This window comes from Pongo abelii, chromosome 1 (assembly GCF_028885655.2).
Source record: "Pongo abelii isolate AG06213 chromosome 1, NHGRI_mPonAbe1-v2.0_pri, whole genome shotgun sequence".
NCBI lineage: Eukaryota > Metazoa > Chordata > Mammalia > Primates > Hominidae > Pongo > Pongo abelii.
In genome coordinates this window covers 123,629,733-123,646,808 of record NC_071985.2, presented here as the reverse complement: position 1 = coordinate 123,646,808, position 17,076 = coordinate 123,629,733, and the positions used below count along the sequence as shown (strand labels likewise).

The 17,076-nt window shown below is 45.9% G+C and overlaps 1 protein-coding gene, 1 non-coding gene and 1 pseudogene across 3 annotated transcripts; 2 read left to right on the top strand and 1 right to left on the bottom strand.

Moving 5' to 3' along the window:
• The first annotated feature begins 1,263 nt into the window (after window positions 1-1,263).
• Window positions 1,264-7,458, top strand: TMEM167B (transmembrane protein 167B). Of its 2 annotated transcripts, none has more exons than XM_024251673.3 (3): window positions 1,264-1,418; window positions 3,422-3,614; window positions 4,951-5,113. In XM_024251673.3, exons 1-3 carry the CDS (start codon window positions 1,409-1,411, stop codon window positions 5,111-5,113), a joined length of 366 nt encoding a protein of 121 aa, XP_024107441.1. In that variant the 5' UTR covers window positions 1,264-1,408.
• A 3,379-nt stretch (window positions 7,459-10,837) lies between these two features.
• On the top strand, window positions 10,838-11,257 carry LOC112131640 (small Cajal body-specific RNA 2). Its single transcript, XR_002913640.1, has one exon. It is a non-coding gene; the product is annotated as a small Cajal body-specific RNA 2 (non-coding RNA).
• Window positions 11,119-16,619, bottom strand: LOC100436571 (poly(rC)-binding protein 1-like; annotated as a pseudogene).
• Window positions 16,620-17,076: the final 457 nt, after the last annotated feature.

The following is a 17,076-nucleotide window of genomic DNA, read 5'->3' as shown; positions in this document are numbered from 1 at the left end:
TCCAGTTAGCCTTGGAGGACTCGGTGTCGCACTTCCGTCCGAACTCTAATAAAGCGGGCCGAGTTGTGTGCAATTAAGGATTTCAGTATGCAAATCTGAATATGTACTTTTGTCTCCTCCACCCCACCCCGATCATTAGACTGGCAATGTCTTTTGTCACGTTGTCAAAGTGTCCTCAGAGGAGCGGTGTCTAGATATCGCCGATTTCTGGTTAAGTGGCTGAAGTGATCCCAACATTAATTAAATGCAGGGGAATCGAGATTCTCCTGATAGTTTAAGGAAAAGAAAAATTCACACAAGCAAACGGGCAACCATTTGAATGTTTTCCGACGACGTGGTGCTTTAGGATCTGAAAGATGCGACTTGTTTTTTTTTTTTTTTTTTTTTTTTGGTGGTTGTTGTTTTTTTGAGACGGAGTTTCCGCTCTTGTTGCCCAGGATGGAGTGCAATGGCACGATCTCGGCTCACCGCAACCTCCGCCTCCCAGGTTCAAGCGATTTTCCTGCCTCAGCCTCCCGAGTAGCTGGGATTACATTACAGGCATGAGCCACCATGCCCGGCTAATTTTGTATTTGTAGTAGAGACGGGGTTTCTCCATGTTGATCAGGCTGGTCTCGAACTACGATCTCAGGTGATCCGCCTGCCTCGGCCTCCTAAAGTGCTGAGATTACAGGCATGAGCCACCGCGCCCGGCTAATTTTGTATGTTTAGCAGAGACGGGGTTTCTCCTTGTTGGTCAGGCTGGTCTCGAACTCCGACCTCAGGTGATCCGCCTGCCTCGGCCTCCCAAAGTGCTGGGATTACAGGCGTGAGCCTCCGCGCCCGGCCGCGACTTGTTTTTGTTATAAGGTTCCTCATTTCATTTGGAACGTTCAGACGTAGTCTGACTAGATTTCCATCCGGAGTAAGGAAGAGCAGCTCAAGGGAAGTCACGGAGGCCGCAGGTGCGGCTTCTTCGCCCGCGGTGCTGGAGTTCTCTCAAGTGGAAGCCCAGGACGATGAAAACCTTATAGGTAGGCTGCTGCTTACACACAGCAGCCGCCACGGCGCAAAATAAACTACAAAACTACAAGCCTTTACCTTTTCAAACACACCGACGCGGGCCAGTCCCTGCCCTACGCCCGCAGGGGCACGCAGAAATGACTTAGTTACCACGGCCAAGTAGGAAGCCTGCGGGATAGCGTTCTTCTTACCCTACGTAAACACGCAGTTTCCCGAGCTCGACAATCGGCTAGCCACTCCTGATAGCGTTCGGCGCTCGCCTCTCGGCCCTTGCTCCTGCGTACTACGGCTTCTTCCAGTCGCCTCGGCCCGGATCGGGAAGTGTCAAGCGGGCGCCGGGTTCCCCCACCTCCGCCGCTATCACCACTGAACCCGGACGCCCTACCCAAGTCCAGGGCCAGCCGCCATGACGAACGGTGAGAACCGATGCCCTGAGCGGAGGGTGGGAGTGAAGGACGAAGGGAAAACGTGGCGGGCGGGGCCGGGACTGACGTGGCCGTTCTCCCCGCCCCCTCCCAGCCCGGCCCCCCTTGGCCTCTGGACGCCCCTAACTTCTGTATCCCTATACGCCTCCACGGGTTCCCCCCTCCCATATTCATCTAGGACCCCCAGTGCCTCTTATGCTCACACCTCGAGTTATCTATCCCTATTCTTTGCTTTCCCTTTTCTTTTTCTTAGTTCTTTCTGGCCCTTGGAGAGGTCAGTCCCAGAGGTACTACTGCTATTTAGACCCGGGGAAGAGAGAGGCTCCTCCTCCCAGCTCCCTGCGTTCTCATACTTTCGGACCGTAGTTTTGTTGAGAGGGCCAATAAATCACATAGAATATCAAGTCCCACACTTTTGGGAGTGCTGGTGAATGTAGACCCCACAAAAGCTTCTTCTTATGGAAAAATGCCGGAAAGATTTCTGATTTTAAAGTCCTGGCGGGGTGATCCCACGTGGAGACCCTAACTAGTGTTGCAAGGGGTGGCTTTAGACACTGCCTCTTCTAGATGATGAGGCAGTTTATCTGACCTGATTTTCCAGGCCTCTTCAAACACTTTATGAATTCTGAATTCCAGAGGAGGACAGGAAGGAGGGCCTTCATGATTTTTAGCGTCAACCTTACAGGAAAGGAAAAGAGAAAGCCTTTTAGGCATTACGATGATTTGAGGGGCTCCGGAAAGCATTTCTCAAAAGTACTTTGTCCATAGACCTGGCACTGAAGACTCAATTTAACCTCCTTGTGAATTTTGGCATTGTCTGCAGAAACTTATGAGAGAAAAGGGGTAGCACGTGAAGGTATAGTTCCTCAGAAAACCTTAGTGTATGTATTAATTTACTGGACCCTTTCTTAGTGACACCTTAGCTGTGAGACAGTTTTACTGGAGGAAGAAAGGCAGTGTGGTCTAGAACTGGCAGACACTGGTTATATATAATATTCATTTGGAGCTTCCTGGGAAGCTCAGAGGTCTCAGGATACTAGGCACAGTAAGAAAAGGGAATTTACCCAGAGGAAGACAGAATCTGAACCAGGAAATAAGACAGCAGTTTGACACGGTAATTGCTGAATAAATTTTAGTCATTCTTCCCCCATTTTGTGGTCCAATATCTTGTTTTTTGCAATTAGGTGATTCATTGTGCTTACCTGTACAAGAAATAAGCTTGGTTTATGTATTTAAGAAACAGAGCTAAGAAGTTAAAGCTTTCTGTGTTGAAGCCTTAGATACTTTTTCTTTGTTTTAGAAAAATCTTATTATTCTGGCAGAAATTCGGTTTGTTAGAGTATCATGCATAAAGTGTAAGATAATGATAGGAAAATTGTAGTCATGTGGATTCTTACTCTTGCGACTTTCATTAAGCTTTATTTTTTGCCTTAACATATTCTTCACCAACAGTTGCACATCTGACAGTTTTGGCTACATATCTAGCTCTCCTTTATCATATGAGTGATTTATAACAAGAACATGTTAAATTCTCTGTGCTGAGTCTCTAAGGATTCATATGTCTCAATCTATTGCCAACACTAGTCATTCCTGGGATGCTAATTTCTGCCCAGGATTTCTACTTCTTGAAAGGTGAGGGGAAGGACCACTGACATTTTAGTAAAGGGGATGTAAAAAAAAAAAATTTTTTTTTTGAGTTGGGGTCTCACTATGTTGCTCAGGCTACAGTGCAGTGGCTTGATCTTAGTTCATTGCAGCCTCGAACTCCTGGGCTCAATTGATCCTCCTTCCTCCTACAAGCAATTTTTGGGAACAGTAAAATAATCTTGTTAGTCCCAGGATCCTAGCTCCCTCTTGTCAAGTGTTGGTACTGCCTGTTGGGGTTATTATTTTGTTATTATGTCACACACTATCTTCCTTATAGTTCTCAGGTGGGATCACAGGTCCCATGCTAGATCAGTACCTAAGGTTTTCTTTTCTTCTTTATTTAACAGTGTACTCCTTGGATGGGATTCTGGTGTTTGGTTTGCTCTTTGTTTGCACCTGTGCCTACTTCAAGAAAGTACCTCGTCTCAAAACCTGGCTGCTATCAGAGAAGAAGGGTGTTTGGGGTGTGTTTTACAAAGGTGAGGCCATGTCTGGACAGGGAGAAGAGATTGCCATCTCTGGACAGTGTGGAGCTACAAAGTAGGGAGTACAGTGAGCTGGGATTGTATTTGGTTTCATTTTTAGAAAAAAATCCCTCAGATTGGGTCTGAGAGTCTGGAAAATTAATCGTTCTCCAAAGTTGAGGGAAGAGGTAAAAGTTAAAATTTGCTGGGTGTGGTGGCTCATGCCTATAATCTCAGCACTTTGGCGGGCCAAGGCAGGAGGATTGCTTGTGTCCAGGAATTGTAGATCAGCCTGGGCAACACAGTGAGACCCCATTTCTACAAAATATACAAAAATTAGCCAGGTATGGTGGCACGTGCCTGTAGTCCCAGCTACTCAGGAGACCGAGGTGGGAGGATTGCTTGAGCCTAGGAGGTTGAGGCTGCAGTGAGCCATGGCGGAGCCACTGCACTCCAGCCCAGGTGACAGGGTGAGACCCTGTCTCAAAAAAAAAAAAAATTTTTATTTAAAAACATAATTGTCTATTTTAGCATCCAGATGATTTTTGTATTCTCCATGGAGTAAAAGTATACACATGAAATCATTTTAGGCTGGGGTGGAATTCCTCCCTTCAGTGGGAAAAAGATTTTTCTACAGAAAATTTTTCTTGATTTTCTGTAAATGGTACATTGGAGTCTGTTTTAAGGTTTGATTTAATTAACTCAGATGCTTTTTTTTACTTTTTATTTGAGGCACATTCATTTGGAATCCTATCTACCTAAATTTTTTTTGAAAAAGGACAAAATATAAACAAACAGTATATTCACCTAGACCCTAAAGCATAAGGATAGCATTTAGAAACATCCCAGAGGCCGGACGCGGTGGCTCATGCCTGTAATCCCAACACTTTGGGAGGCCAAGGAGGGCAGATCACCCAAGGCCAGGAGTTCAAGACCAGCCTGGCCAACATGGTGAAACCCTGTCTCTACTAAAAATACAAAAATTAGCCAGGGAGCCGGGCACGGTGGCTCATGCCTGTAATTCCAGCACTTTAGGAGGCCAAGGCGGGTGGATCACCTGAGGTCAAGAGTTCAAGACCAGCCTGGCCAAGATAGTGAAACCCCATCTCTACTAAAAATACAAAAATTAGCTGGGCATGGTGGCAGGCACCTGTAATCTCAGCTACTCAAGAGGCTGAGGCAGGAGAATTGCTTGAACCCGGGTGGCAGAGGTTGCAGTGAGCCGAGATCGTGCCATTGCACTCCAGCCTGGGTGACAGAGTGAGACTGCCTCCAAAAATAAAATAAAAACATCCCAGGTCCTTGAGAGCGTTGATATGTCTGTCTGTGACTAGAGACTTCAAAATATCACCTTGAAAGTGAGGACTTCTGTGAAGGGCAGGGTGTGATTTCTTCTCTCTTTTGCCTGCTAGCCGCTGTGATTGGAACCAGGCTGCATGCTGCTGTGGCAATTGCTTGTGTTGTAATGGCCTTTTACGTCCTGTTTATAAAATGAATTCCAAAGTACCCAAGTCATCAACTGCCAACCAAGGGGACGGGGATGAAGAACATGTTGGAGACCTGAACCCAGTGTAGGAGAGTTCAGCTGAAATCATCGGTCCCCAGGATGACACCACAGCGTCTGCCCCTGCTATATGTGGGGAAAACTCATGGTCACGAACATTATTTATGCTTCAGGGGACTACAGAAAGCCAGCTTCCTTTGATCTGTGTGTAAATCAGTCCTTGGCAGAGTGCATATAATGTCCAGATAAATTACACCCCTCGGTGATAAGATTACATACCTCCTTCATAAAAACCTGTCATCCTGTTTTGTTCTTCAGCTCCTCATCAGGATCTTTTCAAACTGAGGCTCATTAGGGAAGGAACTAGGCTGTGTTCAGACCTCTTTTGAAGAGAGAGAATTTTCAAGATTTCTTTTCACTCTTTTATTTGGATCTGGCAAATTGGGGAGGGGATGCTGGGTGGAAAACAGTTATGAAATGCCAAGAAATTCTTTGGCTTTAGAAATTTATCTTTCGTGTACCCATCTGGGAACATAAAAGAGAGGCATAGCGCTCATTGCAAAAAGAGAACAGATGAAGTAGCTGTGTTATGTGCTGGTATCTTGAGAGTTTTGCCAAGAAAATCTGGGCCTACATAAAATTTGAGAATTATCTGTGTGATGAGACCAGAAAGCAGTGGCTTAGACAAGAAAAAATTTTTCTGTTCACCAGTATCCTCAAATGGAGACTTCACTTGATCAGATGGTATATGAAAAATGAATCAACTGTTGCTATTTCATAAAACCTTTTTATATTTTCTAAATTTACTTAGTGCTAAATACTGTTACTCAGTTTTAAATGCCACGACTAGGGGAAAAAGAAACTATTGAAGAAATAATTGTTTAGTATATTTGCAGTTGGGGTAGAAGAAAGAAATCTAGTATATTGATTCATATACTAGTAAATTCATCTAGTATAAGAACTTGTGATGTTAGATTGAAGTTTTGTCATCTTATAAAAGACAAGAAACTTATTTTCTGTTTAAGTCTGAGTGTTATGGCAATTTTTAGTTGATTACTTATTTTTCTTAGCCAACTTTTAATTTTCTTCATATTGCATTGCTCTTTAGTTGTCTCTGGAAATTCTATTTACTTTAAGGACATGAGAAATTCAAATGAGAGAAGTTGCTGATATTCATCAGTGTGTTTAGACAATTCATAGGATCCACAAATCAAATGAGGTTGTTTCTTGAAGTAGAAGAAAATAGAACTTTGCAATTGATACTGAAGTACTTTGCCATGGAGTTAGTAACTCCTGAGCAGACCATTTTAGATGGCTCAGCATTTGGCAGGAAGACTTCTCCATTCCCTCCTTATATCTATGGAAAGATCAGCTGTTGGATGTCTAGAACTTCTCTATTTAAAAAAAAGAGTAGGTCTAAAATTAAATTATTATAAGCAAGCATAGACATGGGTCTTCCAGTTGAATTGTCCATTACCGTAAAACTTAATGGTGGACAAGTTAGCTGTGGTTGATTCCTGTGTGGCAGTAAATTGTCTTCTGTCTGCTTACTCCAAATAATAAAAGCTGCTAGGAAGTTTAGATTTTGAAATAGGCAGTTTAATGCTTTGAGGGTTTCTAGAAATACAGAAAGTCATCAAGTAAACACTACATGTCTAATCATCTCAGAGTTGTGGCTGTTATCTCTTCAGGAATTGGTCCACAGGGTAAATTTCAACAATTCATACGTTTTCCATTGTCATTTCTGAGGACCTTTGAGATGAGAGAAAGGAAATCTAGTGGAACAGGAAAGAGAGTTACACCTTGTGGGTGTGAGTTTGGGACCTGTTGGCAGAAGGGAATGTCACTCCCTGGAAACAGGTTCAGCATGTTTGCACTTGTTATTTTGTAGCTTTAATGATTTTTGTTTTCTAATAGGGCAAATGTCTCTAAGCTTGGTGTTTAGAGCTGCTTCAATTTTAAACTAGTTCCATTCCACAGTTCTAGTTCAAACCAGTTTTTACAGCCTCCTGGGTGGGTCGTCTTGACCTAAACTCTTGTGTTGTTACATTTTGAGATGTCTTCATACCAGAATGTACCAAAAAGTACACAAGGTAAAGGTAATTTACAGCCAGAAACAAATACACATTTGTTTCATTTCTTGACTTTCCCTAAGCAGATAAGCAGAAACTTGTTTAACTCATTACTTTGATGTGTCTTACATATTTTTGACTAAAAGTTATAGGATGTTATTCCTCTGGGGGAATCTTTTACAGGTGGAGGAATGGGGATAGCGGTATTGCCTCAGATTCAAACTGGCATCACCATAAACCCTGTAGGCCAGGGTGGAATGAAGTCAGCTCCTTTTTATAGTTGAAATACAATTTTTTATTCACCATTGTCTGCACAAATCCTTGAAAATAAACCTTTTTTTCCCTACAATCTTTGTCAATTTATTTGTCACATGCTGAATTTATTGAAGTTTGTTCAATACTCCCCTGGGTTCAGTTCATAGCCTACCTTTTTAGTTCACATTAGTGAATACCATCATTCCTGTTATCCCATTGTGAGAGCATTGAATGTATTATATAGTTAAGAATCTATGATGGCCTAGCTTTCTCCTTTAGGGCAGCTGAGATAGATACATCTAGAGATATCTATAACTAGATATATATATGTATATATGATATGCTGAGATATATATAACTAAATATAAATGCATGTAGTAAGTTTTCATATATATACGAATAAGATATTCATATATATGTGAATGAATAAGTATTGAGGTATATGAAATAAGGTAGATAGCACCCCCAATACATTTCACCTACTATTGCTATTAAAATACAAGTATCATCTGCTCTAAACAGTCATAAATATCTTCATTCAAATGAAGTTAACAAGTTAACCAGCCAGACACCTAGAAAATCCTTGAGCCAGACTTTGAGAGGCCGAAGCGGGTGGATCACTTGAGGTTAGGTGTTCGAGACCAGTCTGGCCAATATGGTGAAACTCTGTCTCTACTAAAAATACAAAAAAAGAATATGTCACTGCACTCCAGGCTAGGTGACAGAGCGAGACTCTGTCTCAAAAAAAAAAAAAAAAAAAAAAAAAAAAAAATTCCTTGAGCCAGCGGGATTCTGGCACATACAATGGGTACTTTCCCCCTTATTTGTTTATTTCAAGTGCCTGGTGAGACTGGCACAAGTACAAATTAGAATTTAAATCATTTTCTACTACTCTTCAAAATTCTTCTGATTTCTACCCCCCAACACCCATTTCATTGAAAAAGGAAAAAGAAGGAATTGAGCCATTAAAATTATGCTTTCTAATGTGAGAGGAGCTAATTCTGCTTATATAACCACTGCTATTTTACACTCTACTCATTCTGGAACTTGGAAGTCAACATATGTTTTAATAGATATGACCATAAATGAAGGCTCAAAAATGTGGATGCCACAGCATTAAGTTCTGGGCAGACTTAGGGCTCTCTAAGTGGGGACAAGAATATGCCTTCCTATCTGTATCCATTTCATAGATATCCTGACTTCCTAATACTTAGATTTAAATACAGTATTCTTGGCTGTGTGCAGTGGCTTAAGTCTGTAATCCCAGCACTTTGGGAAGCCAAGGCAAGAGGATCGCTTGAGCCCAGGAGTTCAAGACCAGACTGGGCAACGTAGTGAGACCTCTGTCTACAAAAATGTGTTTTAAAAAGTAGCCAGGTGTGGGCCTGATGCGGTGGCTCACTCCTGTAATCCCAGCACTTTGGGAGGCTGAGGCTGATGGATCACAAGGTCAGGAGATCGAGACCATCCTGGCTAACACGGTGAAACCTCGTCTCTACTAAAAATACAGAAAATTAGCCGGGTGTGGTGGCACACACCTGTAATCCCAGCTACTCAGGAGGCTGAGACAGGAGAATTGCTTGAACCTGGGAAGCGGAGGCTGCAGTGAGCCCAGATGGCGCCACTGCACTCCAGCCTGGGTCACAGAGCAAGACTCCATCTCAAAAAAAAAAAAAAAAAAGAAAAAAGAAAAAAAAAAGAAAAGGAGCCAGGTGTTACCTGTGGTCCCATCAACTTGGGAGGCTTAGGTGGGAGGATCAATTGAGCCCAGGAGGTTAAGGCTGCAGTGAGTCGTGATTGTACCACTGCACTCCAGCATGGGCGACAGAGCAAGACCCTGTCTCAAACAAATAAGTAAGTACATACATACATACATACATACATACATACATACATATATACATACTCTATTCCTCACCTTTCCCTTTGGTAAAATGATGTTTGCCTTCTCCCTAGGGAGAAGGGGCTACTGGGGAAGCTGATGCTCCCCATGGTAATGACCAGGGATTGCTGTCTTCTTGGAAAAGAAGTCACTCACCTATGAATATCCTGAAGTTGAATCATATTTAAAAACTTAAGGGCTGGGCGCGGTGGCTCATGCCTGTAATCCCAGCACTTTGGGTGGCCAAGGCAGGCGGATCACCTGAGGTTGGGGGTTCGAGACCAGCCTGACCAACATGGACAAACCCTAACTCTACTAAAAATACAAAATTAGCCGGGCGTGGTGGCACATGCCTGTAATCCCAGCTATTTGGGAGGCTAAGGCAGGAGAATTGCTTGAACCCAGGAGGCGGAGGTTTCGGTGAACCGAAATCGTGCCATGGCACTCCAGCCCAGGCAACAAGAAGGAAACTCCGTCTCAAAAAAAAAAAAAAAAAAAAAAATTTAAGGCCGGGCGCGGTGGCTCACACCTGTAATCCCAGCACTTCGGGAGGCTGAGGCGGGCAGATCACCTGAGGTCAAGAGTTCAAGACCAGCCTGGCCAACACGGTGAAAACCCAAATCTACTAAAAACACAAAAATTAGCCGGGCGTGGTGGCGGGCGTCTGTAATCCCAGCTACTTGGGAGGCTGAGGCAGGAGAATCACTTGAACCCAGGAGGTGGAGGTTGCAGTGAACCGAGATCGCACCACTGCACTCCAGCCTGGGTGACAGAGCTAGACTCCGTCTATTAAAAAAAGAAAGAAAGAAATTGGGCCGGGCGCAGTGGCTCACACCTGTGATCCCAGCACTGTGGGAGGCCAAGGCGGGCGGATCACGAGATCAGCAGTTCGAGATCAGTGTGGCCAACATGGTGAAACCCTATCTCTACTAAAAATACAAAAATTAGCCAGGCATAATGGCGGACCCCTGTAATCCCAGCTACTCCGGAGGCTGAGGCAGAATTGCTTGAACCCGGGAGGCAGAGGTTGCAGTGAGCCGAGATCGTGCCATTGCACTCCAGCCTGGGCGACAGAGCGAGACTCCATCTCAAAAAGAAAGAAAAGAAAAGAAAGAACAGAGAAGAGAAGAAAAGAAAAGAAAGAAAGAAATTGAAGACAAATTAAAGTCAAGATCACAGAAAAACTAAAGATATGGATATAAATATGTAGTTATACAAAGGTCAAAAGGCTAGGTGCCGTGGCCATCGCCTGTGGAACCAGCTACTCAGGAGGCCGAGGTAGGAGGATCACTTGATCTAGGAGCAATGAGCCGTGTTCGCGCCACTGCACTCCAGCCTGGGCGACACGGCGAGAACCGGTCTCCAAAAAAAAAAAAACCACGATTCTGTAAGGTGGAAATTAGTACCGCCTTTTCCTGGGACCTATGTTCCCCTCCGAGCCACGCGAGGGCAGCAACGCGCGCACTCTGAGGAACACCCCGTTCCTCAGGACTGGTCCGCCTGTGCTCGGTGGTTTCTCCCAGAATCCTCCAAGGCGCGGGAGGGGGCGGAGGGCTTAAAAGCCGCGGGGGGAGCGGACTTCCGCTGTTTTAGGGAGGGAGAGCGGCCTGGGTCGTGGGTGTTGTGTGCGGAGCTGTGGTGTCGTGTGCGAGGCGCGTGCGGGGTGAGTGTGAGTGGACGCGTGAGTGTGTGAGTGTGCGCGCTTGGAGCGTGTTAGGCGAGTGCGTGCGCCCACCCCTACACCCCTCCTCCCGCTTACACTTTGATCTTATTTGATCGGATCGTGACCCCAGCCCCGCCGGGCCGACCCGAAATGAAAAGCTCTCCTCCTGCGAAGCCCCCTCGGGGCGCTGTGCAGCGAGGCCCCTTAGGCGGCGGCAACGCTGCGGTCCCCGAGGTCCCGGAGCTGGCCCTGCGGGGCCCGGCGCTCAGAAGTGATGAATTGATCAGATAGACGAGGCCGGGCTTGTCCCCGGCCACTGATTATCGAGGCGATTCTGATCTGGGCAAGGCCACCGGGCTGCGGGCTGCCAGTGGCGTAGGGGCGAGCACGTGAACGGCCGGCGGCGGGCGGGGATGCTGAGCGCGGTGGCCAAGGGTAAATGAGCCGCCGCCCCTCCCCCTGGAGCTGGAAGGTCGCGGAGGCCTTTTTCGCCGCTGATTACTTTCCTCCCACTTTGCCATTTCTCCTTGTTTTTCTTTTTTCTTTTGTTCCTTTTTTTTGTTTTTGAGACAGGGTCTTGCTTTGTCGCCCAGACTGGAGCGCAGAACCGCAATATCGGCTCACTGCAACTTCGACCTCCTTGGCTCAAGCGATCCTCACATCTCTGTCTCCCACATAGGTGGAACTACAGACGCGCGTCACCACGCTCGGCTAATTTTTGTATTTTTTGGTAGAGATGGGGTTTCACCATGTTTTGCCAGGCTGGTCTCGAACTCCTAACCTCAAGTGATCCGCCCGCCTCGGCTTCCCAAAGTGCTGGGATTACAGGCATGAGCCACCGCGCCCGGCCCCTTTTTTAGTTTTTCTTTCTTTTTTTTTTCTTTGAAACGGTCTCACTCTGTTTCCCAGGCTGGAGTGCAGTGGCGCAATCATAGTTCACTGCAATCTCGACCTCCCAGGCTCAAGAGATTCTCCTACCTCAGCCTGCCCAGTAGCTGGGACTATCAGTGCACGCCACAACGCCAGTCTTCTCCCTGTTTTTCTTTAGGCTTGGCTTGACTTTTTTTTTTTTTTCAGACAGAGTTTTGCTCTTGTTGCCCAGGCTGGAGTGCAATGGCACAATCTCGGCTCACCGCAGCCTCCACCTCCTAGGTTCAAGCGATTCTCCTGCCTCAGCCTCCCGAGTAGCTGGGATTACAGGCATGCACCACCACACCCGGCTAATTTTTTGTATTTTTAGTAGAGACAGGGTTTCTCCATGTTGGTCAGGCTGGTCTCGAACTGCTGATCTCAGGTGATCCGCCTGCCTCGGCCTCCCAAAGTGCTGGAATTACAGGCGTGAGCCACCACACTCAGCCTTTTTTTTTTTTTTGAGACGGAGTCTTGCTCTGTCGCCCAGGTTGGAGTGCGGTGGCGCGATCTCGGCTCACTGCAAGCTCCGCCTCCCGGGTTCACGCCATTCTTCTGTCTCAGCCTCCCGAGTAGCTGGGACTACAGGCGCCAGCCACCATGCCCGGCTAATTTTTTGTATTTTTTAGTAGAGACGGAGTTTCACCATGTTAGCCAGGATGGTCTCGATCTCCTGACCTCGTGATCCAGCAACCTCGGCCTCCCAAAGTGCTGGGATTACAGGCGTGAGCCACCGAGCCCGGCCGGCTTGACATTTTTTGTATGCTACCAACACTTGTATCCCCAGGGCTGACGGCATGGTACAGCATCTGCCGCTAAGGGATATACACACACTGTCTAGTATGTCCTTATACATATATATGTCCATTAAGAGAACATGAAATGTTCCAGGGACACTCCTGGAATATATTGAATTAGAATTATCAGGGAGGTCTAGGAATCCATGTTTTTAAAAGCAAATGCCTTTTTTTGATGTTTAATATCTCAGCCTCCATAATGTGATTATCCAGGTAGTCATGCCTCTGCCACCTTAAGCCACTCTAAATAATGACAGCTGAAACTTCATATAGCCACTTGGCGGCAGGTATGTGACTAGGTCGGAAAGTCTGGGTGGAAGGGGACTCTATTTATTTATTTTGAGACGGAGCCTCTCTCTGTTGCCCAGGCTGGAGTGCAGTGGCGCGATCTTGGCTCACTGCAACCTCCACCTCCGGCTTCAAGCAATTCTCCTGCCTCAGCCTCCCAAATAGCTGGTATTGCGGGAAGTCAGGGACCCCAAACAGAGGGACTGGCTGAAGCCATAACAGAAGAACATGGATTATGAAGATTTTATGGACATTTATTAGTTCCCCAAATTAATACTTTTGTAATTTCTTATGCCTGTCTTTACTGCAATCTCTAAACATAAACTGTAAAGATTTCATGGACACTTATCACTTCCCCAATCAATACCCTTGTGATTTCCTATGCCTGTCTTTACTTTAATGTCTTAATCCTGTCAGCCGAGAAGGATGTATATCATCTCAGGTCCCTGTAATAATTATGTTAACTACACAAATTGTACAGCATGTGTGTTTGAGCAATATGAAATGTGGGCACCCTGAAAAAAAAAACAGGATAACAGCAATTGTTCAGGGAATAAGAGTGATAACCTTAAACTCTGACCGCTGGTGAGCCGGGCAGAACAGAGCCATATTTCTGTTCTTTCAAAAGCAAATGGGAGAAATATCGCTGAATTCTTTTTCTCAGCATGGAACGTCCCTGAGAAAGAGAATGCGCACCTAGGGGTAGGTCTCTGAACTGGCCCCCCCGGGGCGTACCTGTTTCTTATGGTCGAGATTGCAGAGGTGAAATAAACTCCAGTCTCCCATAGTGCTCCCAGGCTTATTAGGAAGAGGAAATTCCCACCTAATTTTGGTCAGACCGGTTGATCTCAAAACCCTGTCTCCTGATAAGATGTTATCAATGACAATGGTGCCCGAAACTTCATTAGCAATTTTAATTTTGCCTCGGTCTTGTGGTCCTGTGATCTCGCCCTGCCTCCACTTGCCTTGTGATATTCTATTACCCTGTTAAGTACTTGATGTCTGTCACCCACACCTATTCGCACACTCCATCCCCTTTTGAAAATCCCTAATAAAAACTTGCTGGTTTTTGTGGCTTATGGGGCATCACGGATCCTACCGTGCGATGTCTCCCCCAGACGCCCAGCTTTAAAATTTCTCTCTTTTGTACTCTGTCCCTTTATTTCTCAAGCCAGCCGATGCTTAGGAAAGTAGAAAAGAACCTACGTGATTATCGGGGCAGGTCCCCCGATAAGCTGGGACTACAGGCATGCAGCACCACGCCCAGCTAATTTTGTATTTTTAGTAGAAACAGGGTTTCACCATGTTGCCCAGGCTGGTCTTGAACCCCTGACCTCAGGTGATCCACCCACTTCAGCCTTCCAAAGTGCTGGGATTACAGGCGTGAGCCACCGTGCCCGGCCGGAAGGGGACTCTTAACAGTTTGGCTTAAGGACCCTCCACCTGAGTGCCTGAAAGAAGCCCTTTCATATTTGAATTGCTGAACAATTATGTTGTCAAACTTAATTAGAAATGGGAATTTATTGCACAATATTCTATTCTATTATTTTTCCTTTCTTTTTTTATTTTACCTTTTTTTTTAATTTTTTTAGACAGTTTTGCTCCTGTTGACCAGTCTGGAGTGCAGTGGCCCCATCTCAGCTCACTGCAACCTCCCCCTCTGGGGTTAAAGCGAGTCTCCTGCCTCAGCTTCCCAAGTAGCTGGAGTTACAGGCGCCCACCAGCACACCCGGCTAATTTTTTGGTATTTTTAATAGAGATGGGGTTTCACCATGTTGACCAGACTGGTATCGAACTCCTGACATCAGGTGATCCACCTACCTCAGCCTCCCAAAGTGTTGGGATTGCAGGCGCGAACCAGTGCACCTGGCTTGTTTTAATTCTTAAATTTTTTTTTTTCTTAGATGCAGTCTCACTCTGTCGCCCAGGCTGGAGTGCAGTGGCTCCATCTCGGCTCACTGCAACCTCCACCTCCCGGGTTCAAGCGATTCTCCTGCCTCAGCCTCCCGAGTAGCTGGGATTACAGGCGTGCGCCACCACACCCACCTAATTTTTGTATTTTTAGTAGAGACAAGGTTTCACCGTGTTGGCCAGGCTGGTATCGAACTGGCTGGTCGCAAACTCCTGATCTCGTGATCCTCCCATCTCAGCCTCCCAAAGTGCTGGGATTACAGGCATGAGCCACCGCGCCCAGCCAACTCTTAAATTCTTGATATTACAGAACTAAAGTGAAACTTATTAACATTCCACTCGTACATTTTTTATGGACAAATAAAATTCATGACCCAAAAAGCCCAAAACAAAACTGAAAACAGGGAAAAGCTTATAAAATTAAATATGGTTCCCAGCATTAACAGCTGAACAGAGAATGTGATTTTAAAATTCTTAGCAGATGATGAAGTTGTGTAGAAACTGAACACTTACAAATTATTTAAAACCTGGAATCACTCACCAGAAATTACACAGTTGGATCATGGGAAAACAGCGCAAAGGAGTTATTGAGGGAACCTACGCTATTCTAGCTGCGCTCCATACACTTCTCAGAGAAAAGCCTGGCATTGATTAAATACTGGCCAAGACTGATACTAGCAGCACAGCCCCTGATGGTACCCTGCCTATCAGAGGACCCTTCCACTGGGTTGGCAGTTTTGATCTGGGCCCCGAACATCCGGCGGATCTCCTTAATTTTGGCGCCTTGGGGGCCGATTACACAGCCAATTAAGTTATTTGGAATGGCGAATTTGTGGGTGGTTTGAGTAGATTTTTGTTTGGTTGGATTTTTTTTTTTTTTTTTTTTTTTTTTTTTTTTTTTGAGACGGAATCTCGCTCAGTAGCCCAGGCTGGAGTGCAGTGGCGCGATCTCGGCTCACTGCAAGCTCCGCCTCCCGGGTTCACGCCATTCTCCTGCCTCAGCCTCCCGAGTAGCTGGGATTACAGGTGCCCGCCACTATACCCGGCTAGTTTTTGTATTTTTGGTAGAGATGGGGTTTCGCCATGTTGGCCAGGCTGTTCTCGAATTCCTGACCTCAAGTGATCTGCCTGTCTCGGCCTCCTAAAGTGCTGGGATTACAGGAGTTAGCCACCGCGCCCCGCCATAGTTTGAGTAGATGTATCCAAACTTGCTTAGCCTTTCACCTCTGGAGGGCTGGAGTCAATTCGGGTGAATCCAGTCCCGCCGTGCATCATGGCAAAGTGAGATTGTTGTCTTGCCACCTGGTTCAGCTTGGCCAGATCAAGCGGAGAAATGATGTGTTGTCCTTGAATCGAGTAGGCATCTAGAGGTGGTCCCTCCAGGTCAGGGGTGGCGTGGGGGTAGCCCACAGCCTTGCTGCAACGATCTTGGCCGCCCGTGCAGGTGACTGGGGACTTGGCCGGCATGGGCTGGTATGGAATGGTCATGACTCTCCCCTGGGGAGACTGGGAGAGCGTTTCCGGCATGATCAGGCAGATCTCTTTGACAAACCGATGGTGATGGCCCTCTCGGTGTAGTTGAGCAGTATATCCCCCGCCACCTAGACCTGGATACCATACTCTCGCGGATCTCTTTGATCTTAAACCTGCCTTTCCCAAACCTTTCTCTCTTTTTTAGCTTAGAAAACTACTTATTTAATTGTTTTGAGACAGGGTCTCACTCTGTTGCCCAGGCTGGAGCGCAGTGACTCCATCATGGCTCACTGCGGGCTCAATCTCCCGGGCTCCAGTGTTCCTCATGCCTCAGCTAAAAGTGTTGGCATTACACGCGTGAGCCATCACACCTATTGTGCAATATTCTAAAAGGTTTGCCATTCTTGTCCAATCTTTTTTTATGACACAGCAGGTCCCTGCGAGTGACTTGTAATTTTGGAAATCACTGAATACATCAGTTTTTAGGTACTGCAAACCCAAGCACCAGGTTTTTGAACCATATTTATAAGAATCAGGGCTATATATCACAGCACGAATTGATACAAAGGAAAGGGAGTTGACTCCCAGGCAAGGACAAATAGCAGAGTTAGAGATTAACAGTGGCGAGTCAGGACCAGGGAGATGGAACCAAGGAGAAGTAAAGCCCAGCAAATGCCTAAACCCAGGACGGCTAAATCTCTTAAATGTGACCTTAGCATAAATACTGATGAATACTGATGCTATTTGGAGCTTCTGAAAATACAAGGTAGCTCATGTCCATTTT

Bases quoted from the DNA above. Each gene is read 5' to 3' on its own strand.
- TMEM167B (XM_024251673.3), top strand. The intron at 3,615-4,950 runs GTAGGGAGTACA...TTTGCCTGCTAG, and splicing joins GGACAGTGTGGAGCTACAAA to CCGCTGTGATTGGAACCAGG.